The sequence below is a fragment of the Lonchura striata genome, chromosome 27, assembly GCF_050655825.1.
Source record: "Lonchura striata isolate lonStrDom1 chromosome 27, ASM5065582v1, whole genome shotgun sequence".
NCBI classification, from domain to species: domain Eukaryota; kingdom Metazoa; phylum Chordata; class Aves; order Passeriformes; family Estrildidae; genus Lonchura; species Lonchura striata.
Genome location: NC_140729.1, coordinates 3,290,960 through 3,316,677, shown reverse-complemented (window position 1 = coordinate 3,316,677; position 25,718 = coordinate 3,290,960). Strand labels below are relative to the sequence as shown.

General features: G+C 62.2%; 6 protein-coding genes across 9 annotated transcripts; 2 read left to right on the top strand and 4 right to left on the bottom strand.

Moving 5' to 3' along the window:
* The first annotated feature begins 18 nt into the window (after nucleotides 1–18).
* On the top strand, nucleotides 19–7,587 carry RETREG3 (reticulophagy regulator family member 3). The gene is made up of 9 exons (XM_021532859.4): nucleotides 19–217; nucleotides 769–875; nucleotides 2,020–2,050; nucleotides 3,136–3,262; nucleotides 3,938–4,022; nucleotides 4,413–4,550; nucleotides 5,014–5,093; nucleotides 5,460–5,592; nucleotides 6,062–7,587. The coding sequence occupies exons 1-9, from the start codon at nucleotides 36–38 to the stop codon at nucleotides 6,493–6,495; spliced, it is 1,317 nt and encodes a 438-aa protein (XP_021388534.2). The 5' UTR covers nucleotides 19–35; the 3' UTR covers nucleotides 6,496–7,587.
* A 520-nt stretch (nucleotides 7,588–8,107) lies between these two features.
* PSMC3IP (PSMC3 interacting protein) lies at nucleotides 8,108–9,909 on the top strand. Its single transcript, XM_021532970.3, has 8 exons — nucleotides 8,108–8,245; nucleotides 8,326–8,432; nucleotides 8,498–8,587; nucleotides 8,652–8,763; nucleotides 8,877–9,022; nucleotides 9,147–9,200; nucleotides 9,280–9,339; nucleotides 9,419–9,909. The coding sequence occupies exons 1-8, from the start codon at nucleotides 8,215–8,217 to the stop codon at nucleotides 9,476–9,478; spliced, it is 660 nt and encodes a 219-aa protein (XP_021388645.1). The 5' UTR covers nucleotides 8,108–8,214; the 3' UTR covers nucleotides 9,479–9,909.
* Nucleotides 9,910–10,087: 178 nt separating this feature from the next.
* Nucleotides 10,088–13,734, bottom strand: MLX (MAX dimerization protein MLX). 3 transcript variants are annotated; one of them, XM_085561938.1, is made up of 8 exons: nucleotides 13,455–13,620; nucleotides 13,208–13,244; nucleotides 12,993–13,082; nucleotides 12,480–12,586; nucleotides 12,182–12,281; nucleotides 11,822–11,921; nucleotides 11,393–11,594; nucleotides 10,088–11,281 (listed from the first exon to the last, which is right to left on the bottom strand). In XM_085561938.1, exons 1-8 carry the CDS (start codon nucleotides 13,605–13,607, stop codon nucleotides 11,225–11,227), a joined length of 846 nt encoding a protein of 281 aa, XP_085418064.1. In that variant the 5' UTR covers nucleotides 13,608–13,620; the 3' UTR covers nucleotides 10,088–11,224. The 3 variants fall into 3 exon arrangements, with proteins under 3 accessions (XP_085418064.1, XP_021388646.1, XP_085418065.1); XM_021532971.3 differs by having other exon boundaries at nucleotides 13,545–13,620; XM_085561939.1 differs by lacking the exon at nucleotides 13,208–13,244 and having other exon boundaries at nucleotides 13,545–13,734.
* Nucleotides 13,735–14,906: 1,172 nt separating this feature from the next.
* COASY (Coenzyme A synthase) lies at nucleotides 14,907–18,719 on the bottom strand. The gene is made up of 9 exons (XM_077788419.2): nucleotides 18,089–18,719; nucleotides 17,562–17,776; nucleotides 17,280–17,411; nucleotides 16,884–17,073; nucleotides 16,480–16,544; nucleotides 15,636–15,720; nucleotides 15,418–15,515; nucleotides 15,182–15,328; nucleotides 14,907–15,005 (listed from the first exon to the last, which is right to left on the bottom strand). Exons 1-9 carry the CDS (start codon nucleotides 18,702–18,704, stop codon nucleotides 14,907–14,909), a joined length of 1,647 nt encoding a protein of 548 aa, XP_077644545.1. The 5' UTR covers nucleotides 18,705–18,719.
* A 167-nt stretch (nucleotides 18,720–18,886) lies between these two features.
* HSD17B1 (hydroxysteroid 17-beta dehydrogenase 1) lies at nucleotides 18,887–20,687 on the bottom strand. 2 transcript variants are annotated; one of them, XM_085561936.1, is made up of 6 exons: nucleotides 20,460–20,687; nucleotides 20,146–20,307; nucleotides 19,677–19,856; nucleotides 19,507–19,600; nucleotides 19,224–19,407; nucleotides 18,887–19,152 (listed from the first exon to the last, which is right to left on the bottom strand). In XM_085561936.1, the coding sequence occupies exons 1-6, from the start codon at nucleotides 20,554–20,556 to the stop codon at nucleotides 18,982–18,984; spliced, it is 888 nt and encodes a 295-aa protein (XP_085418062.1). In that variant the 5' UTR covers nucleotides 20,557–20,687; the 3' UTR covers nucleotides 18,887–18,981. The 2 variants fall into 2 exon arrangements, with proteins under 2 accessions (XP_085418062.1, XP_085418063.1); XM_085561937.1 differs by lacking the exon at nucleotides 20,146–20,307.
* A 265-nt stretch (nucleotides 20,688–20,952) lies between these two features.
* Nucleotides 20,953–24,724, bottom strand: NAGLU (N-acetyl-alpha-glucosaminidase). The gene is made up of 6 exons (XM_021532972.3): nucleotides 24,250–24,724; nucleotides 23,992–24,139; nucleotides 23,719–23,865; nucleotides 23,447–23,532; nucleotides 23,041–23,297; nucleotides 20,953–22,829 (listed from the first exon to the last, which is right to left on the bottom strand). Exons 1-6 carry the CDS (start codon nucleotides 24,663–24,665, stop codon nucleotides 21,613–21,615), a joined length of 2,271 nt encoding a protein of 756 aa, XP_021388647.2. The 5' UTR covers nucleotides 24,666–24,724; the 3' UTR covers nucleotides 20,953–21,612.
* Between the last annotated feature and the right edge of the window lie 994 nt (nucleotides 24,725–25,718).

Below are 25,718 nucleotides of genomic sequence, written 5' to 3'. Positions count from 1 at the left end.
GGCGGGCGGGCGGATGTTGACGCCGTGAGGGAGCGATGGCGGCGGCGGCGGGGCCCGGGCCCGGGGAGCGGCAGCGGCGGGTGCAGGCGCTGAGCGCGGCACTGCGCGGCCGCCTCGGGCCCTACGAGGCGCTGCTGGGTGCCGTACAGGCCGCGCTGGTGTGGGAGCGGCCGGGCCGCAGCGCGCTGTGCTGGGTGGCGGTGCACGGCCTGTTCTGGTGAGCGGCGGGCTGGCACCGGGACCGGCACCGGGATGGGGATCGGGATAGGGACAGGGACCGGGACCGGGATAGGGACAGGGACAGGGACTGGGATAGGGACCAGCACCGGGACTGGGACTGGGATAGGGACCGGCACCGGGATGGAGACCGGGATCGGGACCGGGCCGGCAGGGCTGAGCCGGCGGGGCTCGGGGAGCTGTCCCCGGGAGGAGCGGACCGTGAGGGGCCCGGGAGCGCTGGGTCCACTGCAGCCCCGGCCTCTCCGTGTACCCGAGAGCGTTTCAGACCAGCCGGGAGAGCTCAGCCTGCTGTGGCGCTGGAGGGAGGGCGGCTTGCCTGGGACAGGAGCTGTGCAGCAGGGCTGGCCCGGGAGAACCGACACGGGCAAACGAGTCACCCGGCAGCTGCCCCCGGGGCACGCTGCGTGCTGACTGAGTAGCAGGTGCTGAGTTTTCCTCCTGAGTGAGTGGTTTGAGGTTGGTTTGTGTTATCCCTTTTTGTCTCATAAAGATCTGGCCAGTACCAACTCATTGGTTTCTTCCCTGTAGGTTCTTTGCTCTGACTTCCCTTCGTTTGCTGTTCCTGATTGCTGTAACACTCATAGTAGTAGTGTGTCTAGACCAGTGGAAGCACAAAATCTGGCCAGAAATTGGTGGTAAGTTGCATTTTGAGCTCATAGCAGCAAATCAAGCCCAGTTTCCAGCCCCACAACTACAGGCTCTATACTGCCTGCAGTTACATGGTTAAAACCTCAGCTTTTTGCTTTAAGAGTCTAGAAGGCAGCAAGAGTACTGCAGGCATGCTCTTTCTGGAGATGGAGTATTCTAACCTGTGTAAACACAAGTTCTTTTTGTGCTTGTGACACTGGTATTTGTCTTGTAATCCTGAACCACAGGATGTACGTGATCTAGTGCAGGCATGAGACCATGATTCACTTTCTGAGCATTCAGTACCAGGGTGAGAAATGGAAGCATATGTGGAACTCATCTGGATTCCCCCTCAGAATCCATAATCAGTTTAGGATGAAGACAAAGTCTCAGTCTTGCGGTTGATCAGAGATTTCTTTGGGAGAAGAGGCATCTGAGCAGCTGTAATGAAGTTAGTTTCCAGCTTGCAGTAACCAAAGCAGTTGTGTCCCTCCTTTGTGACATTAATACACTGATGAACACCCCCATTCCAAGCAGCTCGGGGTCCCTTGGCTTTGCATGGACAGGTTAGTTTGGAGCAGTGTGAGGGTCTGCATGTTCCCAGGGCTGGTTCCCTGACTAACCAGCAAGTTCAGCTTCCAGCTTTCTGCTTCAATACGTGTTCTCTGTAGTTCCTGGGAAGACATTAAAGCTTTCTCAGTTTCAAAGCTTGGCTCAGGCTCCTTCTTAGGAGACAGCGTCTGTCCAGCTCCCTCATCCCTCTGATTTGATCTCTCAGGGTGGCTGGTACATCCCTTTCAAGTCCCAGCCTGGGTGGGAAAGTATCAAAGGATTTAAATCCCTGGTGCCTACAGTCTGCAGGCTGTGCCTCCTCTGCAGCTGGGGCGTGCAGGGAGTGGGGGAGAGGGAAGTGGGCAGCCTCTAGTGTCCAACAAACACCAAGGAGCAACAGGGAGACTCTTGCAGTCCTGTGCTGTCACACGTACACGCTCAAGATTTGTTATGGAGTGATGCCTCTCCATCCTGTAATTACAGTTAATGTCTTTTCCAGGTGTTCCCCAGCTCATTAAAGCTTTACTTAAATCCCAAGAGCTAAACATTCCCATGGCAAATTCCTTGAAACTAATGTAGTGTCTGTTCTTAATATTTTAGTGGCAAGACCTGATGAATTAGACAATGAGAGGTAGGAAACTAATTGACTCCTCTGCTGTGATACTTTGCTGTGATACTGTGTTGTTACCTGCACGTGCTTGGGATATTGGCCCCTTTGGGCCAGGAGGAGGGGGAGAAGGGAGGAGGGAGCTGGGAGCTGCTCGACCAGAGGGCAGATGGAAACCCAGGTGCAGTCAGGTGGTTGTGAGATGTTTTTGACTTGCCCAAGCCATTTTATTGTACTTTGCCTTCATACCAGCCTCCAGATATGCTTGCTTAACTCCCTGCTGCCTGAAGTTAGAGGTGCTGCCTTAGGAGCAATTCCTCTTGTTTGGGTCTCCAGTAGCAGGAAAACAGCATTTCTGTGGGAATTAATGAAGTCTTTTGAGACTTGATAGGGAATATTTAACAGGCTGGTTCCAGCAGTTGTTCCTGCATAGTTATGATCTGACTGCAGCATTAATTATGGGTTGAGAAATGCTGAGGTGTTGCCTCACTGCTCACACCTGCCTCTCTGGGCACACCTTCCTGCCGCCACTGCCAGGCTGTGCTGGATGTCAGTTCCTGATTAAATCACCTGAGCTGGTGCCAAAGGACAATTGTCTTTATTCATTCTTTTTTAAGAGGCCCAAGCACAAAAGGAATTGCTCTTTCTAAACTTCAGGTACTCATGACTAGCAGTTAGGCAACACTAACAGAACTGACCAATTCAAGGCCTCCAAAGTAACTGAGTACATGAAGTGAGGTGCAAGGCTGCTTCTAGACCTCATGCTGAACACTTGGAGGCTGCAGTTGACCAGATAAACACAGAAAAAGTAAATGGAATCACTTGATTTGCCTCTGCACTGTGCACTCCCTGCAGTAGCGTAGAAACTGGTCCAGACCATTGACTGAAATTCCTGCTCATCAGCTGCTGTGGGAGCACTGGGATGCTGCTAGAGGGGCTGTAGATGAACTGCTTTGGGCAGGGCACTGCTTGGAGGGCAAGTGACCCTCATCTCTAGAGCTCTGTCTGGGTGGGAACAGAAGGAAGCATTAAGACAAGTATTCGTAAGAAGGGTCTTCAACCCTGACACTGATGCAACAATATCTTCCCAAATTCTGCCTTCACTGCAGCTGGGGATACGTCCACCCTCGGCTGCTGGGACTGCCAGAGCTCTGTCATCATTTGGCTGAAGGATGGGTGACTGGGACCAACTTCTTAAGTAATCTCTTCGTTTTCAAGAGGCAAAGTCCTGGCAAGGTAAGAATGTACAGTTCAGAAATAATCTGTTTGGTGTGGAGCCTCTGCTGACCACAAGGATCCTCCTGTGCTGGCATCCAGTACTGGCTGAACTCGTTTCTGGATGGGAGGTTGTCATGGGAGGTCTCCCACAACACCATGCCTATTACATGGTGGGGAAGAATGGAAAGCCTAGGCAGAATAATCAGGTTGTGGAGGAGGGAGGAGAAAGTGAATGTCAGTGTGTGGATTGCACCACTGAAGTGAGAGCGTGGCTGCTCCTTCTGTAGGTTTCTGGCTTTTCAAGTGTCTGTCAAACTGGTCTCCTCACTGGGTTTTAACAGCTTGAGAAAGTGTGTCAAGCTTTTTTGAGTTTATGGAAAGAGAAACCTGTAGCACAGTGATAGTGTCCTTGTCCTCTTCACCTTGAAGAGCTCTCTAGTTTAGCTTCTTCCTTGCTGTTCTGTCCTTGCTGTGGGAAGTTCCTCTTGCCCTGAGACAGGAGGCCTCAGCTGCCTGTGGCTCTGAGGGCAGATACCCCTTTGTCTGTGCCCACACTGGAGCAGGTGGTTGGACACTGTGAAGGCTTCACCTTTGGAACAATGACTTGACCCAGAATTTGCAGAGGCTGAGATGTCAAGAAGTGAGTGGACCTACTGCTTAACCCTGGAAACTCACTGTCTCCCTTGTCTTCAGTTTTGCCTTCTAGTGTGTGGAGTGTTCACTTTCCTGGCTGTCCTGGGCCGGTATATCCCTGGGCTCTTGCTCTCATACTTGCTGTGTAAGTAAATCTCTGTGCCAACACAGACTTACATGTGAAATGCAATGAGTGGGTGCCAGGTTCTGAGGAATGGGGCTCAAAAGAAAAGCTTGTGTGAATGGCTTTAAAATTTAAAACAATGCATTCTGCCAGGAATGTGGTGGTTCTTGACCAGGACTTAAAGTCTGGTCTGCAGAGATGTTTGAGTGCTTAGTAACTACAGGTCTAAGCACTAACAGGTTGGCCTCTCAATTTTGTTAAATTGGCAGAGGTGATGGCACCTGTTCTAACAGCACTGCCCTCAGTGCTCGGAGCTGCCGTGCTCTGTGTTGTGCTGCATCACAAAACAGGCAGGATGTTTTCCAAGCAGCATCCTGAATGACCTTCTAACCTGCATCCCACTCCCTGCAGTGCTCTTGGTCCTGCTGTGGCCCCTGGCCGTGTACCACAGGCTGGGGCAGCGCATGTACCTGCGGCTGGAGCCCGTGCTGCAGCGGCTGGACTTCAGCGTCCGGGGATACATGACAGCGAGGCAGCGCGACAGGCAGCGTGAGTTCTGGCCCTTGCTGGCCCCAGGGTTTCACACCTTGGTCTTTGAGACCTGGAACGGGCTGTGAACAGAGGCTCCGGCCGTGGTGGGTGGTAGGGGCTGCATGTCTGGTATGGCAAATTCTTGGAACTGCCTTGGGAAGAGAGAGAGGCAGTTCCGCCTCTGCAGCCATCTCCTGGGAAGCAGCTGCCGTGGGCTTTTCACAGCACTGAGCTGCTCCAGTTCTAGGCTGCCAGAACTGTGTGTTCTCTATTCTGGAAAAAGGAGGAAAGGCTCTGTGCGAGGGAGTTCTAAACATGTTCATTTCAGCAAAAACCCTGCTATGGCTGCAGTCAGAAATGATCATGGCTTTGCTGTGGAACAGAGCTGGCTCTGCTCTGCTGTGTGCAGTTTGGGGTTTTCTGGTCCTGCACAGAGCCTTGCCCCAGTAGCAGTAACAACTTTGTGTCTGGTTTCTACCAGTGCGTGGCGGGGCCCTTGGTCAGGAAGCCGCAGACGACGGAAGTGACAGCGAAGAGGAGCTGGCTGCGTTCTGCCCCAAGGTAACTGAGCCTCTGGGAGAGGGAAGAGCTCAGCTAGAAAGAGCAAACCACACTGTGGGGATGTGCAGCATCTGGCTGAGACGTGAGCAGCACATCTGGCAGCACAGCTGAGAGTGACAGGAGAGCAGATGAGGACACTGTCCTTTCAGATTTGTCTTGCCCATTCTGTTCCACGAAAGAATGTCCAGAGCTGTTTGTGCCAGCTGCAGTCTCCTAGCCTGTGCAGTAAATGTGAATGAGTCTCAGGTACCAGTCTCCCATGGGGGCCAGGTTTAGCTGGAGAACACTCCATCATCTGTTTTGTCTTGAGGCATGGGGATAACCTTTCTAGTGCTGATGTTTTCAATTTTTTCTTCTATTTCAAAGCTGGATGACTCCGTGGTTGCCAAGGAACTGACCATCTCCGACTCTGAGCATTCAGATGCTGAGGTTTCCTATACTGAAAATGGGATGTTTAACCTTTCAAGGGGTCAGACGCCCCTGACAGAGGGATCAGAAGGTGAGAGGAAACAGCTTCTGGAAGGTGTGGAATGCCAAACAGGCACCACTGTGATAGGCTGGAGGGAGGATGTGTTCCCATCATTGAAGTCTGGCTGTTTGATGTCAGCCTTGCTGCTGGAAATGCGCTGCAATTGCCTGTTTTGTTCAGAACTGAACTTCCTCCTTCACTCCTGTGGTGCTTGAGGGGAGCGAGGGCAGCAGCTCTGCAAAGGCAGATCTGGCTCTGCCAGCCTGGCTGTGGGTGCTGCTGCTCCCCTCTCGCAGGTGGCTGCTTTGGCACCCCTGTTCCTTGCGAGTGAGCTGGGAGGTCAGTGGGATCTGAACACTTGGGATGGGGGAGGGAGCTGCTGAAGAGAGTGGTCTGTGAGCTCCCAACAGTCCATCCAGGGGAGGTGCTGGCCCAGCTCCTGCCTGGGCCTGTGGGTGCTGGTGAGTACTGGCAATTAAAGAACTTTCTCCTCTTCCAGACCTGGATGGTCACAGTGACCCAGAAGAATCTTTTGCCAGGGATCTCCCTGACTTTCCCTCCATAAACCCAGAAGCAACTGGCATAGATGATGAAGATGACACCAGCATTGGGATCCCGAGCCTGGCGTACCGCTCACAAGGGACAGAGGATCTGCAGCTCCCATACGAGCAGGAGGAACTTGGCACGCTGCCATCAGTGCAGAATCTCACCAACAACATCGCTGGCTTTGTCACCAGGGGCATGATCCAGCTGGCACTGTCAGGGGGCCCTCAGCCCGGCTCCTCACGCAGCACCAATCCCCAGAGAGGGGCAAAGACTCACCTCAGAGCAGCCAGTTTGGACTTGGACACTGATGCTGAAGGGGATGACTTTGAACTGCTGGATCAGTCCGAGCTGAACCAGCTGGATCCCACTGGCTCCCGGGGCCAGTAAATCATCCTGTCACTTCCCTCTGGTTTTCTGTTGCGCATCATGGAGTGAATCCTAGAAGGAAAAGCTTTGCACAGTTCTCTCAATCGTCTCCTGTGAGTCTGGGTGATGTGACAGCCAGTCCTGGCTGGGTGCACCGCTGCGACTTGTGACTCCGTAGCCTCGCTTGGATCTTAAAATAAAGGACACTGGCAATCTGTAGGGAAGAGGCGTTGATGGGATAGCTCCACAATCACCCTGCACTGTCTGACGTGATGCTGCCTGCTCCAAACTTGCTCTAAGACAATAAATCTGGTGTTTGTGGCTCTCAAGTCCAGTGGGACTGACAGCATCGCCAGGAACAATTGTGCACTGAGTTCTGGTGCTGATGTGTAACCAGGGGAACAGGACAGAGCCCCTCTGACGTGGTGTCTGGGACTCAGTGCTGTTCTGTCTCTGACAGCTGTTCCCCTATCCCAATATGTGCACAAATCCAAGTCTTCTCTCCCAGCAATATCCAACTCCAGGTGGAACCAAGCCCCTTGCTCCACTGTGGATGTTGTGCAGCCACAATGTTTTCCTTGCACTGGCTGCTCCCTCGGCTCCAGCTCCTTGTGATGCTGTTTTGTAAGAGCTCAATGGCAATAAGACACCTGCTGTGACCATCAGACCACCTACAAGAACATCCACGTGTAGCCCCTGCTCTTGTGTTGCTTTTCTGAACTAACAGCCTTTGTTAACAGCCAGCTAACACTTTGCTAGAAACCCCTGTGCTGCTCCAGTGCGTTCCCGTGGGCAGGGCCGAGGCTGTGCATCACCCCGGCTGTTTTCCTGGAGGAAGGAGGAGGTGGAGCAGGGCTGACAGGGCGGTGGTGTGTTCCCTGGGCCCTTGCTGCCTCCAGCCCTGTGCAGGCAGAGCCCAGCACAGGGACAGCAGCCCAGACCACCAGTGACTGAGGAGGTCGTGCCTGCCACGGTCCTGTGAACAAACCAGCAGACCCCAGGGAGAGCCAGCCCCCTGTGCCCACCGAGTGCCCCCGTTACTTTTCCTAAGCCATACAGACCTAGTTCTGATCACATTTGTGCATCCAAGAACGTACCTCGTCAGGGACCCCGTTACTGGCTGTTGTTTGTCTGATTCCGCTTATCCGACTGCGTCGGCCGTGCCGGGGGAGGTCGGGGACGGGGTGGCGGCCTCAGCCGGGAAAGGGAGGCCGGTAACGGGTGGTTCCATACTCGAGGCCTTTCGCCTCGAGTCCCGTGCGGAGGTGGGGGAGGGCCAGGGGGCTGCGCTGCTCGCCCGTTCCGGTCGGTGAGTGCCGCGGTAGGAGTGCTGTTCCGCTCGGTGAGTGCCTGCCCGGGAGTGCCCGTTCCACTCGGTGAGTGCCTGCCCGGGAGTGCCCGTTCCGCTCGGTGAGTGCCGCGGTAGGAGTGCTGTTCCACTCGGTGAGTGCCTGCCCGGGGGTGCCCGTTCCGCTCGGTGAGTGCCTGCCCGGGAGTGCCCGTTCCGCTCGGTGAGTGCCTGCCCGGGGCGCTGAGCCCCGCGCCGGCCCGGCCCGGACTCGCTCCCGCCGCGGGCCCCGTTCCCGCGGGGGCGGGCCGGTACCGGGCGGGGCACGTTACCCCCGCCAATCACGGTGTGCCCCGCCCTCGCCGCGATTGGCGGGGAGCGGGCGGCGCGCCGGAAGTGCGCGAACGGCGCCAACCGGGAACGGAGCGGGGCTGGAGGCCCGGGGCCGCGGGATGAGCAAAGGGCGCGAGGCCGCGGCGGGCGGTGAGTGCGGGAGTGGCGGGGGAGCACCGGGCGGCCTCTGCGGCCCCAGGAGGCCGCTGTGACCGGGGCTGGTCCCTCAGGAGGCGCCGCCGCCGTGCTGCTGCGGTACCTGCGGGAGCAGAACCGCCCGTACAGCGCCCAGGACGCCTTCGGGAACCTGCAGCGGGAGCACGGGCTGGGCAAGGCGGTGAGCGGGGCCGGGCCGGGCCGGGGCGGGGCGGACGCGGGCCCGGCTGACAGCGCGTCCCGCAGGCCGTGGTGAAGGCGCTGGAGCAGCTGGCGCAGCAGGGCAGCGTGCGCGAGAAGGTCTACGGCAAGCAGAAGATCTACTTCGCTGAGCAGGTGAGCCCCGGAACCGCCCGCCGGCCCCGCTTGCCCCGCACCCCTGACCCGCCGCTGCCCGCAGGAGCAGCTCCCGGCCGCCAGCGATGCGGAGCTCCGCGGGCTGGACGGGGAGATTGCCGAGCGCTCCGCCCAGCTGCAAGCGCTGCAGCAGAGCTGCCGGCACATGGAGGCGGGTGAGTGTGCCCGGCCGGGCAGCCCCGAGCCACCGCGGCATCCCCGGGGGCACGGGCACCCGTGCCCTGGTGCCGCGTGGCAGCCCGGCCGGTGATCGGTGCCACCTTCCCAGAGCTGAAGGACTTGAACAGCTCCATGACAACCCCTGAGATTACCAGGGAGATCGAGGCACTGAGGAAGGACTGTGCCAGTTACACGGAGAAACTGGAGAGGATTAAATCTGCTACCAACCATGTGACTCCAGAGGAAAAAGAGAAGGTGAAGAGCTGCGTGTGAACCCGGGCCAGCCTGGATCCAGGATCCAGCACTTCCCTTACAGGCATTGCTTGCCCGGGGCTCCCGACAGCCCCGCGGGGTAGCTCTGACCCGGTGCTGTTGGCAGGTGTGCCGGGAGCAGCAGCTGTACCGCCGGGAGTGGCGCCGGAGGAAGCGGATGGTACCGGCCGTGCTGCGGGTGGGCAGCAAGGCCCTGCTGGGACTGCTGCCCACGGCCCTCACCCGCTCTGTCTCGCCAGGCCACCGAGCTGCTGGATGCCATCCTGGAGGGGTATCCCAAGAGCAAGAAGCAATTCTTTGTAAGTACCCAGGCTGGGTCATGCCTATGGCTGCTGAGCCAGACCCCAAGCCTGTTCTGATCTGCTCGGTGCCATGCAGGAGGAGGTTGGGATAGAGACAGATGAGGACCACGGTGTCGTGATGCCAGCGAACACATGAGGTGCTGGGAGAGCCTTTGTTCTGGGGAGAAGCTGCTGCAGAGCTGCCTCTGAAACTTGGCTGTTGGGTTGTTCTTTTTCTCTTTTTGCAGGACTGGCATTTGTCCTGTGTATTTATTTGGTTTTGTTTTAAAATGTTTTGTGGTTGGGAGGGTGGGTGGGTAGGAGTAACTTGGCACTGGCCCTCTCCTTGCAGCAGAATGTCGTTTTTTCCTGCCCCCAGTGCACAGAGCTGTCTGGCTGGGGTCTGATGTGGCTGGGGGGACACGTGGGGGCACTGGTGCTGTGTCCCTGGTGTTCTGGTAAGGAAAGGCAGAGAGGGACTCTCTGGGCTGCAGAACTCTGTCTGTGTTCTAGCTGCTTCCTGCTATGTGGCAGAGCAGTCACATGAGAGTATGATCCATTAAACACCAGGATTTTGGTTCAGCTGCACATCTTGTGGTGTTTGTCTCTTCAGAGGGTGTCAGGGCAGGGTTTAGGCCCTGAGGAGTGGGGAGGACAGGAACCAGAAGAGGGTAACCTGAGCCACAGGGGCTGGAATGAGCTTCTGGAAACCTCCAGCTCTAGGGCACAGCTGCAGGAACTCACCATCAGAAAAATCTTTAAAATGTTCATTGAAATTTATTTAATTACTTTTCACAATAGAAAAATACATCACTTCCACGTGTGAGGTCTGTAAAATTCCACGTCTTCTTCCCAAGGCAGGAGGCAGTGCTCCCTCCTCAGTGCTGGAAAAACTGCCTGAAATAAACATTCCCTGGATGTGCCCCTGGAGCAGGAGCACAAACATGGTTATGGAGAACAAAGCCTGCTGCTGGCAGCACCCTGGTCCCATCACTCTGGACAGTGACCAGCCCTCACCTGAGCAGAGCTGTGACCCAAACTGGGCATGGGACAGGGTCAAACATGTCCCCGATAGCAGCTGCTTCTACTGCTGGCAGAGGCAGCGCTCTGGGACTGTTTCAAAATTTACAGTAATAGAAATCAAATTGAGGCTGGTCATGTATGATTGTGTATAAAAGTTCTAAGGAGGAGCAGCAAGTGCACGTGCCCATACTATGCTACAGCTGCAGAACTTTCCTGTGCAGTACAGCCAGTTTCTGAAAAGGAGAGATGTTCCAGCAGTTGCAGGAACATCCTCTGTTCCTTTCCAGGGACTCACGGCTGCAGCACGCTTGGGGTTCAGCAAGGTCCTATCATGTGCTGCCAAGGCCACAGCTCCCAGCTCTTGATGGGCTCATCCTGCTGCCAACACTGCCAGGCTCCTCCAAAATGCAATAGCTGACTTAAACAGCTGCTTCAGAGGGGCAGGGGACAGCCCAGAGGGTCAGGGAAAAGCAACTCCTACTGCTATACCAGAAAGCCATTGTTTTTAGTATGCATTTGTCACATTTCCCACCCTGGGGATAGGAGGGCTGTCACAGGCCTGAGGGCACAGAGTGGAGCTGCTATAGGATCAGCTCTGCAAGGAGAGTCGGTGGCACAGGCAACCCCATGGCACTGCCTGAGCCAGAGACTGCTCCTCACCACCTTTCCCTCCCCTCCTGCCCAGTCCCTATAAAGATTTGGTGGCACCAAATGGAGCAGCAGTGTTTGCACAGCCACTGTTGGGCTTCAGAAGGAATACAATAAATAATTCAGAGAACCTTAAAAACAGCCGCAAGGGAGAGGGCCCAGGGTGGTGCCTGGCACCCTGGCCTCTGGCAGAAGCGCCCCATCCCCACGGGCACAGAAGTGGCACGGGAGCTCAGTAGAGCTGGCTCTTCACCTTGTGCAGGACCCCGATGACAACGTCCCGCAGCGTCTGTGGCAGAGAGAGGACACAGTCAGTTGCTCTGTGGAGGGACAGCCACCCCTGTGCCACTGTCTGTGCCCCCTCAGCCATGGCACCAGCCCTCTGCAGCCCTGCTTTCACCTGGGGCTTGCAGTGCTCCTCAATCCAGCTGAAGACACACGCTGAGAGCTCCTGGAAACTCGTTACAGAGACTGAGGCATTGAAGGACTGGAACAGGGAGTCCATGATGCCTTGGAAAACATTGAACTTCACCTCGTCAGAGATCTGGTTCTTCCCCTCATTCGGGTTGTCCTGATGAGCTTTCACAATCTGCTCATAGTTCCTGAAACAAGCACGGCACACCGAGGTCAGCAGTGAGGTCTCCACACGTGACTGACTCCAAGCTGCCCCTCCCAGCTCCCACATCCAGCTCCTGCTCCCAGCTCTGAATTCCCACACCAGCTCCTGCTCCTGGTTCTGTCTCCAGATGGAGAACCACTGCAGAACCCAGCAAGGATGTGAAGGAAAAACAGGAAATAGAGGGCATGACCCCAACAGCTCTTCCCTTACACTTTCATGATCTTCAAGGCCATCACATCTTTCCTGAGGGTAGAAACTTCTTCCTCCTGCTTTTTCTTTTCCTTGTGCAAGAACTGAATGTAGTCGATAGCTGAGCATGAAATCAGAGTGAGGATTTGGGAGCACACATGGACCCCTGAGATCCCCATGGGAGGTGCCTGAGCCAGGGCACCACCAGCTCCCACTGACCCAGTTCCCCTGGGGAAGGTGAGTGCAGGGAAGCAGCACCCAAGCTCCCCAGAGCCTCATCACACCAGAAGGTTCTAAGGTGCTGAACTTTGCCCTGCACACCTCTAGGGCGGAGCTTTGGGGGTTGATAGCACCTCTTTCCCTCCTGCCCTTGGGACTCACTTTTCTGGAGCACAATGGCCTTGCTCAGCTTCTGTGAGCTGATGGAGAAATCCTGCTGCTCACAGGTGGGAACGATGGCCTGCAAGTCGTTGTAGCCTTTCTGCAGGGAAGTAGAGCCACAGAGTGTGGGCTCATCCCGTGAGGCCAGGTCCACACCCAGCTCCCACAGCACAGCCCCTCAGAGCCAGGCCAGCTTGCAGCACTCACTGAGCAGGACAGAGAAGTGCTGGGAGAGCAGGGGGTGCAGCAGGCTGGCAGCAGTGCTCCAGCACTGCCTGCTGCCCCTTGCCTCGCTCACCTTGATGGCATCTCGGCGCTTCTGCTCGGCCTGGGTGTGCGCCCGGCGGCGCTGGTCCTTGTACGACTCCTTGCAGGACTCCTGATGGTAGTCACTGTCCTCATCATCTGTGGGGACAGAGTGTGGCTGGGGACACAGAGGCACGAGAAGAGGCACAAGACAGCTCCAGGGATCACTGCAGCTGCAGCCAGGCCCAGCACAGCCCCCAGCCCGTTCAACTACAGCAGACTAGGCAGAAGAAAAGCCTTCCAAGGAGCTCTGGCAACACTTCCCCTCTCTTCAGGAGGCAGATGCCAGCAGCTCCCTTGGAAAGATGTCAAAACCAGAGTGATTCTCGACTCCTAACCCTGCTGGAAACCACAGAACCCTGATGCTGTTCCCACCACCTTCCTCCTCAGGACAGGAATCCTGCCCAGCCACGCTCACCCCCTCGGTGCAGGGCAGACCTGAAGCCCGGCACGTGCCGGATTCCCCGGCGAGCAGAAACACGCGGTCACGGAGAGCAAAGCCCACCTGTGTTGGGGACAGAAGAGGCACTGGTGGAGCCGATGCTGTTGGCCCGGGACACTATGCTGCTTTTCCGGGCATTTTCCATGAAGAGTGCTGGAATTAGAGTATCCCGGGGTCAGTGCCCAAGGCGGGGTGTGACCGGGCGCAGGGGCGTGAGGGGCGTCCCCGGGCAGCCGCTGCCACGCAGGAACGGGGCCGGGCGCCGCCCGGGCACCTACCGGAGTCCAGGCCATTGTCGCCGTAGGCCGCGTCCACCTGCGCGGGGCCGGCGGGCGGAGGAGACACGTCAGCGGGGCTGGGGCTGGGGCGGCGACCCGCGCCCCGGAGCCCCCCGCCCCCAGGAGCTCGGTCGGCCCGAGGAGCTCCCGCCACCCCCGGGCTGCGGCTCCGCTGGGGCCGCTGCCGCCGCCCCTCGCCCCGGCACTGGCTCGTGTGCGCTCCCCGCTCCCCCGGCCCCGCGCTCACCCTGCCCGGCCGCCACGAGCCCCGTCCCGGCGCGCCGCCCTGCGCCCCCGCGGCACCCGGCGGCCCGGCCCGACCCGGTCCCGGCCCCACCTTCCCCCACGAGTCCTCGGCGGCGGCGCCCGGCGGCTCCGCCATCTTCCGCCCGCCGGTCATGTGACCGCGCCGCGCCGCCGGGGGGCGCCCGCGGGCGTGACGTCACGGGCGTGACGCTGCCGGGGCGGGAACCGAACGGGGGACCCCACACGGGACACCGGGAAAACCACATGGGACACCGGGAAAACCACACCGGCTACAGGGAATCCCACACGGGACACCAGGAAAACCACACCGGCTACAGGGAATCCCACACGGGACACCGGGAATCCCGCACGGGACACCGGGAAAACCACACGGGGCACCGGGAATCCCACACGGGGCACCGGGAAAACCACACGGGACACCGGGAAAACCACACCGGCTACAGGGAATCCCACACGGGACACCGGGAATCCCACACGGGACACCGGGAAAACCACACCGGGCACCGGGAATCCCACACGGGATACGGGAATCCCCCACGGGACACCGGGAAAACCACACGGGGCACCGGGAATCCCACACGGGACACCGGGAGTCCCCACATGGGGCACTGGGAATCCCACACGGGACACCGGGAAAACCACACGGGACACCGGGAAAACCACACCGGCTACAGGGAATCCCACACGGGACACCGGGAATCCCGCACGGGACACCGGGAAAACCACACGGGGCACCGGGAATCCCACACGGGGCACCGGGAAAACCACACGGGACACCGGGAAAACCACACCGGCTACAGGGAATCCCACACGGGACACCGGGAATCCCACACGGGACACCGGGAAAACCACACCGGGCACCGGGAATCCCACACGGGATACGGGAATCCCCCACGGGACACCGGGAAAACCACACGGGGCACCGGGAATCCCACACGGGACACCGGGAGTCCCCACATGGGGCACTGGGAATCCCACACGGGACACCGGGAAAACCACACGGGACACCGGGAAAACCACACCGGCTACAGGGAATCCCACACGGGACACCGGGAATCCCACACGGGACACCGGGAAAACCACACCGGGCACCGGGAATCCCACACGGGATACGGGAATCCCCCACGGGACACCGGGAAAACCACACGGGGCACCGGGAATCCCACACGGGACACCGGGAGTCCCCACATGGGGCACTGGGAATCCCACACGGGACACCGGGAGTCCCACCCGCGGGGCCGGGGCCAGACCGGGAGCGGGGAGCGGGGAGCGGGCAGGGCACGGAGCGGCGCACGGACACGCACGGCAGGAGCAGCCTCTTTACTGTCACCAGCGGGGCTCAGCCCTGCGGGGCTGCCCCTCCCCGGGCCCCGCGGGATGCCCGGACCCTCGCCGGAGCTGGCCGGGCGCGGTGGTCTCGGTCCCACGCTGCTCACCGCGGGCAGTGGTGGCTGGACACGGCCGGGGCCGTCCCCCCCGGGCCGGGCTCGGCGCTCAGGCGCTGCTGCAGCAGGTCCCAGGCCTTTTGCACCTGCCGCAGAACCGGGACGGTGCCTCAGGGCCCGCGGCTCGGGCAGGAGCGGCCGGCTTCCTCCCGGCCGAATTCACATCCCCGAATCCACCCTCGTGGCAGCCTCGATGGCACCGTGACAGCTCCTGTCACAGCCACCCAGAGCGCCCCGGGCGCCGCAGCAGCCCCGGGCTCACCTGCTGGCGGGTGACGTGCGGCTCCCAGAGCGTGCAGAGCACCACCTGTGACTGCTGCACCCGCTGCCCGTTGGTCATCTGGCTCTGCAGCCGGTGCCGAGCGGCCTCCTCGGTCAGCCCGTCCCTGGCCACGATGCGCCTCACGGCCTGGCGGGGACACCGGGGACGCTCAGCTGCTTGGGGGGACACCGAGGACCAGCCCCGGCAGCAAGCGAGGGGCCCGGGGCGCTGCCCACCTCCTCCTCCGGGATGATGGCTGTCCACACCTCGTGGACCATGTCCTGCCAGCCGGCCTCCAGCAGCACGGCAGCGTCCAGCACACACACGGCCTTCCCTAGGGAACAAGGGCGATCCTCAGTGGGCAGCCATGGATCACAGCAGCCTGGGCTCACTCCCACCTTCCTGACGCTTCACTGCTGAGATGAGGCTGCCACAGAGCCACCGCCCCTGTTACCTTGAGCATCAGCCTCCCTGACCCTTTCCTTCACCATCTGGGCTATTTCGGGCCACACAATGTCCGTCAGCCTCTTCAGCTGCTCCTAGAAAGGACCACAGCAGGATTTGAGATGCAGTGCCTCATCCTCAGAACCCCTGTGTAGCCAGCCAGGAAAGTAGGGTGTAAGCAGTCAGGGGACACCCAGGAAGGACCCACTGAAGCTGGGGAGGTGGGTCCAGCCCATCGCTGAGCACCAGGAAGGTGCTTTCATACTGGCCAGAGGTTCCCATTCCTGCTGCCAGGGTCAGGGTGCTTTTCCCTGTTATTTTCCTTGTCCTGCCATTAGGGCCCTGCTATTAGCAGAGATCTCAGTCTCTGCTGTGAGACGTGCTTTGCTCCACAGCACAGCAAGCTCCCTGTGCAGCAAGGCCCACAAACGACATGACCACCCAGGGAACCTCTTGATGTGCCTCCACCTTGGCTGGAGAAGCAGCAGAGCAGCAGGCTGAGCACCTGTAAAGGCCAGGTGCCACTGAGCCCCCTGGGTACAAGGGGCAGAGACCACTGGCTGTGTCTGTCAGGTCTGTTGCTCTGAGCTGGGTGAAGGAAAAGCACAGTGTAGAGGAGGTGGGGATGGAACAGGGACAGGGATGGGAACAGGGAGGCAGCAGCAGCTGCAGGGAAACACCAATGTATCCAGCACAGCTGCTGATTCAGCTGCAGAGATGCAATCTGTCCCACCCTGTCCCCATGCCACTACCAGAAAATACAGCCAGGAAAGGGCTGAAAACTCAAAACCCCTGGCACAAGAGAACAGCCCCCACTCACAACATTAAGTATTTCCAATAAACCTGCTTTTTACCTGGTTTCCAAACACTTTGGCCCCGAGGGCTTTTCTGTTAATTGTTCCATCTTTGTTCAGGATCTCTGCAAGGCAGAAGCACAACAGGTTTGGGAGGGACAACTCCCATCCCTGTGGCAAGCCTGGGCTGGGGAAACAGCTTTGGCACAGGGCTCTCAACAGCACGCATAAACACCTAACCTGGCAGCTCTTCACCCGATTCCTGAAAAGGACAGCGAAGAGCTTTTTCCAGGCAAACAACAGCCCGGTTCATCGTTCCCCACCAGCAGCTCTGACAGGGGACACACAACACTTGGGGAGCCCAAAACCCATGGAGGGGGAGGGGGGCACAGGCCAGGGCTCTCTGGGACACTGGGACGTCCCTCCCTCCCCTTCCTCCTCCCTGCAGCCTCCAGTGACTCTACCTGCCCCAAAGGCTGCCACCACTGGCTCGTAGGCCGGGCCACCAGGGACATAGACGGCGTGGCCCAGCTTGTCAGCGTCGATGATGAACGCACCCAGCTGCCCCAGGAGTTTGGCAATGGAAGTTTTCCCGCTCCCAGTTCCCCCAGTCAGCCCAATCACATATGGGCGCAACGGCAGAGCTGGGTCTCGCTAAGGGAAAGAGGAAAGCCGTGGCAACAGACGGAGAACTGGGCTTTGCTGGAGAAGGATCCTGACAGCCCAGCCTGGAGGTGACCATGAAAGGCTCTGAGCCTGCAGAGCAGCAGGCAGCCTTTCCAAACTCTTCGACTCCCGAGACTCCCACCCCTCCTCCCGGGCACTCCCATGGCTGCTGTGGCTCTGCAGGCCCCCCTCACCCGTGGGGGCTGCAGCAGTGTCCCCAGCAGTCTCTGCCGGAGGCTGGAGGAGCTGATCTTCTCCTCCTCGTTCTGACTGTGTTCGGGGTCTTTCATCAATTGGATTTCATACAGAGCCAGCTCGGGGAGCCCCTAATGAGAGAAGGGAGCCCCGAGAGCTGTCAGCCATGAGAGTGCAGCAGAGGGAAGGGGCAAATCAAGACCAAATTTGCCCCCAGGCAGTATCAGGCAGGGTGAGGAGGCGGGCGGGGGTAGCCCACCGGGCTCCAGCGTGGGAATTACGTTTTCAAGTCTCTTCCTGTTCACAGCCTCCCCTCCCCGGTGGGTCTCCTCACTGACCACCAGGCACTGCAGGTCGGGGTCTGTGACTGCGGGGCCGAAGGGGTCGGCCAGAGGCACGATGTCGTAGCACAGTGAGGGCTTCACATCCTCCAAAAACTCACGCAGCTTCGCCGCCCGCAGCTCGTACGGCTCGATCAGCTCTGGCAGGACCTTGTCTGCCGGGTGCCAGGAGGGCGGAGAAGCACAAGAGTGACGGAAAAGCAAGACCAAGAGATGGGAGAAAACACTCGGCTGGGACTTTGAACACTGCCTCCCCCTTCCCTTGCCCTCGCTGCACCTTGCGGGTTGTGGGCAGGACAGCGGCGCCCCCCTGGATCCCCACTGACGCTCTGCCTGGATGGCACCGCCTTGGGTGGGTGGCTGCCAGGACTTCACTTGTTACAGGGCCCCCAGACCTCTGCCCTGCCCCGGGGAGCACCGGGCTCAGCCCTCGTCCCCGCGCAGTGCCACGGCCGCCCCGGACTCACGGCGGAGCAGCTCTGCGTCGGCCACCCCGGCCAGGAGCCGCCGCCGGGCCAGGAGGCAGCAGGCGCTGAGCAGGAGCCGGTGCGCGCCGTGCAGCCGATCGAAGGTGCCGCCGACCGCCACGTCCAAGAATTCGGGGAGCGCCGCGTCAGGATCCTGCTCGGGGTCCCCCTCGGGGTCTCCCCCGGTGTCCCCCGCGGCGTCCTCGCCCAGCAGCAGCGCGGGCAGGCTCGGCGGGCAGCCGTACACCGCCGCGGCCAGGCGCTGCAGCCCGAGCTGCACCGGCTCCGGCGGCCCCGGCGCCTCGGCGGCGGCCGCCAGCAGGACGCGGGGCTGCCGCGCCAGGCGGCGGCCGGGGCCGAGCAGGACGCGCAGGTCCAGCCCCCGCCGCGCCGCCGCCGCCGCGTACAGCGCGGCCAGAGCCCGCAGCAGCGCGGGGCCCGCGGGCGGCGCGGCGGGGCCGGCGGCGGGGCCGCCCAGCCGCAGCCCCGGCTGCAGATGCACGTACAGCGGCCCCGCCACCAGCCCCGCCGCCGCCGCCACCAGCCCCGCCGCCCGCCGGGGCAGCGCGGGCAGCGGCGCCGTCAGCACCAGCAGCCCCGAGGCGAAGGGCGGCATCGCCCCGCCGGAAGCGCCGCCGACCGGAACGGGGCCGGGAACGGCACCGGAACAGCTCCGCCTCCCGGGCAGCCCCGCCCGGCTCCGCCCGCCGGGGGAGGGGACCGGCCGGCCCGGCCGCAGTGCGGAACGAGCCCGGGGGCTCCGCGGGGCCGCGGCGTGACGGGACGGAGCCGGAGCCGTGCGGCTGCAAAGGGCTTTATTGGGGACACGGCGGCACCGAGCCCGCGAACGGGCCCGCGGCGGGGCAGCGGTGCCGGTGTTGGGGCGGCTCTGCTCAGGGCTGGTCCCCGCCGGTCTCGCTGCTGCCGAACACGAAGTCGTGCATGGCGCGGACGTACTCGGAGCCGTCGGGGCTGCTCAGCCGCAGGCGCCAGAGCGGGGCGAGGAGCTGGGTGCTGGCGCAGCGAAGGGGCGGGCAGGGGCTGCCGATGGCCTCCAGGAACACCTGGCACCGCAGACGGGTCAGAGCCCTCCCTGGCACGGCCCCACGGCCACCCCCGCCCCGCGGTGACCGACCGGCAGGACCTCCTCCACCTCCTGCGCCGCGTCGCGGAAGATGCTCTGACAGTGCCCCAGGTACCGGCGGTACAGGCCCTGTGTCTCGGCGTCCAAGCCCCGCATCTCGCTGCCCTCAGGGTCGGGGCGCTGCAGGTTGGCCAGGAAGCTGGTGTGGACGGGCCCGCACTCCACCAGCGTCAGGCTGCGGGAGGGAGCACATGAGCTGCCGCCGTACCCCCGCCCCGGCATTCCCCCATCCCGGCGGGCACGATCCAGCCCTCGTGGCATCACCGGCACTCACTGGATGTTGAAGGGGCGCAGGACGATGGCCAGACTCTCGCACAGCCCCTCCACTGCAAACTTGCTGGCACAGTACACAGCGTTGAAGGGCAGCCCTGGGGCAGAGCCACACCCTGAGCACCAGAGCTCTTTCCCACCCCTCCCGGTGCCACGGGATGCTGGGGGTCCCACCTTGCAGCCCCCCGATGCTGCTGGAGACTATGATCCGCCCGGCTCTGCGGCTCTTCATGGCTGGCAGGAACGCCTGGATGGTGCGGACAGCCCCAAAGAGGTTCACGTCGAAGAGAGTTTTCATGGCCTGGTCGGAGCAGGTCTCCAGCGGTCCCATCAGTCCCACCCCTGCATTGCAGACTGCCAGGCATGGTGTGGTCAGCTGGGCACAGGGCAGCCAGCCAGTGACAGCCCTGCACACCACCGAGTGCCAGAAGGCAGAAATGGGGGGGATTTCCCTGCTGATGGGCCCTCGGCACCCCCAAATCCATCTACTGCACCTCTGCCCCGCTAAACACGTCCTATCCCAGCCCTAGGACTGCCTGCACCTAATTTGGCCTCTCCTCCTGGTGCCTTGAGGAGGGTTGTGACCCCAGAGAGGTCCCCTCAGCCACCCCAGGGACACTGGGGGCACCAGGAAGAGCCGTACCCAGCACATCCAGCCGCTGTCCCTGCACCCGCTGTGCAGCAGCTGCCAGCGAGCAGGGGTCAGTGACATCCAGCTGCAGGACCTCCAGCGTGTCGGGGCAGCAGCCCCCCAGGCGCTCCAGCAGCCGCTCACCCTTGGCCAGGTCACGCATGGTGGCATAAACTGGGGAGAGAGCGTGGCCGTGGGCAGCAGTGGCACCGAGCTGCAGGGCCAGCAGCCAGCCCAGCCCACCCCAGGCTCTGTCCTCTGTCTCTCCTTGGTGAGGAGAGCCTGGCCCAGCCCGGAGACCCCCGGGGCAGCGCCGACCCCTTTACCTTTGAAGCGGCGAGCGGCGTCGGCTGCCAGGCATGCAGCCAGCCCCAGGCCGATGCCCGAGGAGCAGCCCGTGATCAGCACCGTGGTTCTCTCCATGGCTGCAGTGCCGGCCAACGCGGCCACGCCATTTAAGAGGGCTGGGAAGGGGGTCCCCCCGCCCCACGCCACCGTGTTGTGTCTGCTGCTTTATCTCAAGGCCCCTCCACCCACCTCCCTGTGCATGCCTGGGGCTCCCTGCGCCTTGATCCTCGTGCAGGTGCTGTGATAAAGACTCCACCGAGCCAGGACCTCCCTGCTGGAGGAGGCTCTGGGCCATGAGGGGAGCTGCAGCCCCAGGGGTCTGCCCCAGCTGTACTTTGCTGTGCCAGGCATCCCGGCTGCCAGGACATGTCTGGCAGGGTGTTGCTCCTGCTGGGCAGACACAGGGCTGAGCTGCTCCTCTGCCCCCATGTTCCACACAGTCCTGTGCTAGCAAAAGGAGTTGGACACACATGGGAGAAAAGTCTGTATTTGCTCCATAGCTGGGCTCTGCCCAAGCCCCATCTGTGGAAAAGGCCTCAAAAACTGTCCTGGGGAGCGCAGCTCCAGCAATGCTGCAGGCAATGCTGCGAAGTCTTCTATGATAAAAAAAGGCACTAAATGTGGGCAGGGCCATGCAGTGCCATGTCCCCACAGGCACTGGGGTCCAACACTGCTCTACCCATCTGCCTACTGCCACCTCCCTGTCTGCTTCTTCCCCATCACTGCCCCTGCTAACTAGCCAAGGCCCCACAGCAGGGACACATTTGTCTTGTCCCTCTGCAGTGTCCCACTAAGCTTCCAGCTACAAACACTGGGGCAGCCCAGGTTTCCTGGGAACAGGCTCAAGGCAGCTGGGCAGAGTTGAGCACAGAGCACAGAGGATGGGACCCTGGGGCACGGCCTCCCCACGACCCCTCTGCCAGCCCCTTGTCCATGTGCCAGCCCCTCTTGGGGCAGATCCTGCCCATGCAGAGGAAGGGGTGGATCCAGGCTGGCTGAGGGCCACCAGGGCCCTGTGCCCCTCTTCCAGTACAGCCAGGACACAGCCATCAGGGCTGGAGCCCAGACTGGGGAAGGTGCAGGGGCTCTATCCACCCTCTCTGGGGGAGGCTCTGGAGGCAGAACCCAAAGTCACGCAGGCCCAGCCAAGCTGTGCCGCAGGGCGCTGGGGTAGTATTTGAGGAACAGCTTCCTGGAGATCTCCATGGTATCCCCAGATGGCACAGCTGGGTAGCGCTTCTTGTTGTAGACGAAGCCTCTCTCCACTTGGAAGACAGCCTGGTTGAACTGGTCCTGGTGGAAGGGGCGGCCTGAGTTGAGGCTCTCCACCAACACCGAGACGAAGAGGCTCCAGCGCACAGCGTAGTAGTCCAGCACCAGCCCCCCCAGCTGCTTGTTGGCATAGTCCAGAATGTTCCCGCTGGGCCCCCAGAGCGTCACCTGGTTCCGGGCATTCAGCTCATACTGCTCAGCCTCCCGGTCACTGGTGGCCATGGCACGGGCGCTCTGCAGCCAGCGGCCGAGCAGGAAGAGGCTGTGGCTGGACAGGAGGCTGTCCAGCTCTGGCAGCAGGTCGTACACCAGCACGCCGCCGGCCGTCAGCAGCTCGGGCAGCGCGTGGCTCTGGAAGGCCTGGCGGATGCTCAGGTAGTAGTGGCTGACCAGCTGCTGGGCTGCCTGCCGTGTCACATCCACCAGGTCGTAGAGGAAGGCGGGGCTGGAGCCCAGCTCGGCGCCGGCGCTCAGGAGCAGACGCCAGGCCTCGAACACGTCGCTGGCGTTGTACCAGAGCTCCGTGTCCATGCGCAGCGAGGGCCGGCGCACCAGGGGGCTGCGGTTGTGGTTGACACAGACGCCGGTGCAGTTATAGACGCTGCGGAGGAGCAGGCGCCAGGCGCTGGCCGCGGCAGCGTTCGGGGCACCGTAGCGGCGCTCGGCGTAGCGGGTCACCCAGCTGGGCAGGTCGAGGGGCTCCTGCCGCCAGCCCAGCTCGTTCATCAGCTCGTACACCATGTCGTTCTGCTCAATGCCCTCGGGCACCAGCCCCGTGCCCACCATGGTGGAGTTGGGGAAGCGCCGAGCCGCGAAGGGGCCGTGGTTGATGGCCTCCACAGTGCCAAAGAGGCCGTGGTTGCCCCCGAAGTTGTGCAACATGCACCAGATGAAGGGCTGCCCATAGAAGGACTCTGTCCACTGGTAGACGGGCTTGGACTCAGCAAAGAGGTCGAGAACAATCATCCTGCCAAGGGGCACTCCATGCAGCAGGGCCCGCACCTGTGCTGGCTGCCAGAAGTCAGGCTGGTGCTGGAAGAGCCAGCCCTGCATCAGCCACAGCGCCTTGGGGTCAGCTGGGGGCAGAAGAGCACTGAGTGAGATCCTCTCCAGGCAGGGCCCACAGGTGTCTCATGAGGCCCTGGGGCCATCAATCACCCTCAAGGGGGTTTTGGGGATCTGACACCAATGGGTTCTATGCTTGAATGGGGCCCACAGCCACCTCCCCCAGCTCTTGCTATCCCACCTGGACCCCTGTGGCCAGGCCAGCACCACACACGGACCCACCTCCCGTCATCGACCTGAAAACGGCATTGCTGACCCTCGAGAGATAGGCAGGGTCAGAGGAGAGGGGGGTCATCTCGTTGAAGGTGTCTGCGCTATAGACGTGGTCTGTGCCAAACTCCTTGATCAGCTCCTTCAGGAAGAGGGTCCCGATCACCTGGAACATGGGGTCCTCTGGGTCCAGCAGGTAGATGCACGAGTAGGTGCAGTCGAAGTGGCTCCACTGCCCTAGGCGAGTGGCATTCACACGTGGAAAGACTCTGCACCAGAGGGCAGAGATGGGGATCAGGACAAGGACAAGACCACCGTGCCCATGTGAGGACAGGGCAGCCTCCCAGGGAAGCTGCAGTGGGAGTGAGACCCTGGGAAGTGCCCAGGGCTGAGCCCCCAGGGCAGGGGCTGCACCTACCGAAGGATCCCCTGCGGAACGTGGCCCGCAAAGGCCGGCAGCACCGTGGTCATCCCCAGCGAGCGCATCCGCTCCACGATCCGGTACTGGGAGAGAGAAGGAGGGAGGGAGCAGAAGGAGAGAAGCCCGCACGTTCCCGCGAGGGGACCCCGGGTGCTGCTGCAACTGGGGGCAGAGCAGGGGGCTCTCCGAGGCTGTGTGAGGGCAGCCTCGGCCGGGGGACCAGGGGGTGACAGGGGTTTGCCCCGGGCGGGCGGGGCCGCCCCCGGTACCTGCAGGTAGAGCTGCTTGAAGTGCCAGGCGGGCGGCAGCGGCCCGGCCCAGCGGCGGAGGTTGCCCATCCTGTTCCAGGCCAGGAACGCGGGGCCCGTGAAGTACTTATCGATCTCCGACTGGTTCAGCCCCAGGTTACGGTAAACCTGCACCAAGCGCCGGGGGTCAGGCGGTCCCACGGCTCCCGGTTCCAGAGGTCCCGCCACCGCCATCGTGCCGGTCCCTGTTCCGATGCCCTCCCGGTCCCCACCGCCCCTCGCCCCGGTCCTCACCCGCTGCCAGACCGCCTCCTGCCCCGCGAAAGCCGGTGCCAGGTTGATGCCGCTCAGCGCCATCCAGTCGATCTCCCGCTCCCAGCGCGCCCAGTCCCACCAGACGAAGGAGTAGCTCTGGGCGCAGACGTTCTGGTAGTACCGGTACCTGCGGGAGCGGCGGAGGCTGCGCCCGGGCCCCCGGGCCCCCGTTACATAACAGCGCCTTGTCCCGCGCTAACGAGGCGTGAGCGGCGCCCGGCCCCGCGTCCCCGTTACCTGCCCGGGGCGGCGGCGCGGATCTCGGCCCGCAGCCGCGGCAGCGGGTCGGGCAGGCGGAGCTGCGCCCCGGACCAGGACAGGTGGCAGCCGCAGAAGTCCCGCAGGTAGCGATAGAGGCCGGCGGCCGCCGCCACGCCGCTGGAGCCCGCTACGGCGACGGCCACCCCGGCGCCGGGAGGCGACCACAGCCGGTAGATGTCAGGCCCGCCAGCAGCCAGCGCCGGGTCCACCGACAGCGACACGGCGGCGGCCCCTGGGCCGAGCAGGCGCCGCGCCAGCGCCCGCACCGCCTCCTCCTGCCGCGCGTCCCCCGCCCGCCCCGCCGTCGCCGCCAGCAGCAGCAGGAACGGCAGCGCCAGCCCCGGTACCGGGCCCGATCCCGGTCCCGGTTCCGGCCCCCGCCGCACCGCCATCGCCGCTGCCTGCCCCTGCGCCGGGCCCCGCCTCTCCCGGTACGGTCCCGCCCGCCGCCGGTCCCGCCTCTCACGACCCCGCGGCGCTGGGCGGTGCCGGCGGGGGCCGGGCCTGATCCGTTACCGGCGGCCGAGCGGAGCGATTCGGACCCCTCGGAGCGGTTCGGACCCCTCGGAGCAGGGATGTCCCGGCCGGCTGGGGATGGCCGGGGCGGGCTGGGGACAGGCGCTCCCTGAGCCCCGGGGCCACTGCGGCCCCTTCCCCGCCCGCTCCCGGTGCCCGAGCAGGGACCCGGTTTGCAGCTCCTGCTCGGGGCAGCGGGACCCCTGGGGCTCCGGGGTGTTTCCAGTCTCACGTTTCCCGCGGTGACAGTTCCGCACCACCGGGGCAGCCGGGCCGCGGCGGCCCCGCCCATCCACCAGCCCGGGGCTCCCGGGGCCGCTCCGGCCGGCCGGGGGCGATGCGAGACCGGGCAGCGGCCCGGCAGCACCGGGAGCGGCCCGGCCCCGGGCGCCGAGGCAAGCCCCGCCGCGGAACCGGGCCGGGGCGGGCTCGGGGCTCCCTGAGCATCCCGTGTGCCCCCAACGGGGAGCCGGGGCCTCCTGCCAGCACCGGGGCTGCGCCTGTGACCCCAGAGCCATGGGAACGGGCAGAAGTGTTGCGATTGCACGGGAGAATGGTGAAAGGGGACAGAGGACATTCCCCCGGTCCGCTAGAACCTACAGCTGCGGGAAAAGCATTCCCCGGACCGGCGAGAAGCCGGTTCCCCGCCCAGGAGGTGCGGGAGGCTGGGGCCGCAGCTCTTGACGGCTTCTCGTCCTCCCGGAGAGATCAGGAGATGGGAAAGGCACGGACACGAGCAACACAATCGCCAAAACCCTGCAGAACCCTCCCTTCCGCTGCTCCGCACATGTGGAAATCCCTGTCCGGCAGGAAGGGCCTGAGTAAACACGGCCCTGCGGGGGGAGCGGTCCCTGGGCCGGGGAGAGCAGGACTGGGCACAGCCCCGGGCACGCAGGGCGCGTTGCCCACTGCACCCGGGCTAAACAAGC

Coding starts and splice junctions, on each gene's coding strand:
- NAGLU (XM_021532972.3), bottom strand. CDS start 24,665: ATGGCGGTGCGGCGGGGGCCGGAACCGGGACCGGGATCGGGCCCGGTA. Junction 23,866..23,991: donor AGGAGGCGGTCTGGCAGCGG/GTGAGGACCGGG, acceptor CGCTTGGTGCAG/GTTTACCGTAACCTGGGGCT. Junction 22,830..23,040: donor TTTCAGGTCGATGACGGGAG/GTGGGTCCGTGT, acceptor TTCTGCCCCCAG/CTGACCCCAAGGCGCTGTGG.
- RETREG3 (XM_021532859.4), top strand. CDS start 36: ATGGCGGCGGCGGCGGGGCCCGGGCCCGGGGAGCGGCAGCGGCGGGTG. Junction 3,263..3,937: donor AGAGGCAAAGTCCTGGCAAG/GTAAGAATGTAC, acceptor CCTTGTCTTCAG/TTTTGCCTTCTAGTGTGTGG. Junction 4,551..5,013: donor GAGGCAGCGCGACAGGCAGC/GTGAGTTCTGGC, acceptor GGTTTCTACCAG/TGCGTGGCGGGGCCCTTGGT.
- HSD17B1 (XM_085561936.1), bottom strand. CDS start 20,556: ATGGAGAGAACCACGGTGCTGATCACGGGCTGCTCCTCGGGCATCGGC. Junction 20,308..20,459: donor CGCCGCTCGCCGCTTCAAAG/GTAAAGGGGTCG, acceptor CTCTCTCCCCAG/TTTATGCCACCATGCGTGAC. Junction 19,153..19,223: donor AGGTGGAGGAGGTCCTGCCG/GTCGGTCACCGC, acceptor CTGCGGTGCCAG/GTGTTCCTGGAGGCCATCGG.
- PSMC3IP (XM_021532970.3), top strand. CDS start 8,215: ATGAGCAAAGGGCGCGAGGCCGCGGCGGGCG. Junction 9,201..9,279: donor GGCGCCGGAGGAAGCGGATG/GTACCGGCCGTG, acceptor CTGTCTCGCCAG/GCCACCGAGCTGCTGGATGC. Junction 9,340..9,418: donor AGAGCAAGAAGCAATTCTTT/GTAAGTACCCAG, acceptor GGTGCCATGCAG/GAGGAGGTTGGGATAGAGAC.
- COASY (XM_077788419.2), bottom strand. CDS start 18,704: ATGCCGCCCTTCGCCTCGGGGCTGCTGGTGCTGACGGCGCCGCTGCCC. Junction 17,074..17,279: donor CACTGCTGCAGCCCCCACGG/GTGAGGGGGGCC, acceptor TCTTTCCCTTAG/CGAGACCCAGCTCTGCCGTT. Junction 15,721..16,479: donor CCAAAGTGTTTGGAAACCAG/GTAAAAAGCAGG, acceptor GGTCCTTTCTAG/GAGCAGCTGAAGAGGCTGAC.
- MLX (XM_085561938.1), bottom strand. CDS start 13,607: ATGACCGGCGGGCGGAAGATGGCGGAGCCGCCGGGCGCCGCCGCCGAG. Junction 13,245..13,454: donor GCTCGTGGCGGCCGGGCAGG/GTGAGCGCGGGG, acceptor GGCCCCGCGCAG/GTGGACGCGGCCTACGGCGA. Junction 11,922..12,181: donor GGCCATTGTGCTCCAGAAAA/GTGAGTCCCAAG, acceptor TTTCATGCTCAG/CTATCGACTACATTCAGTTC.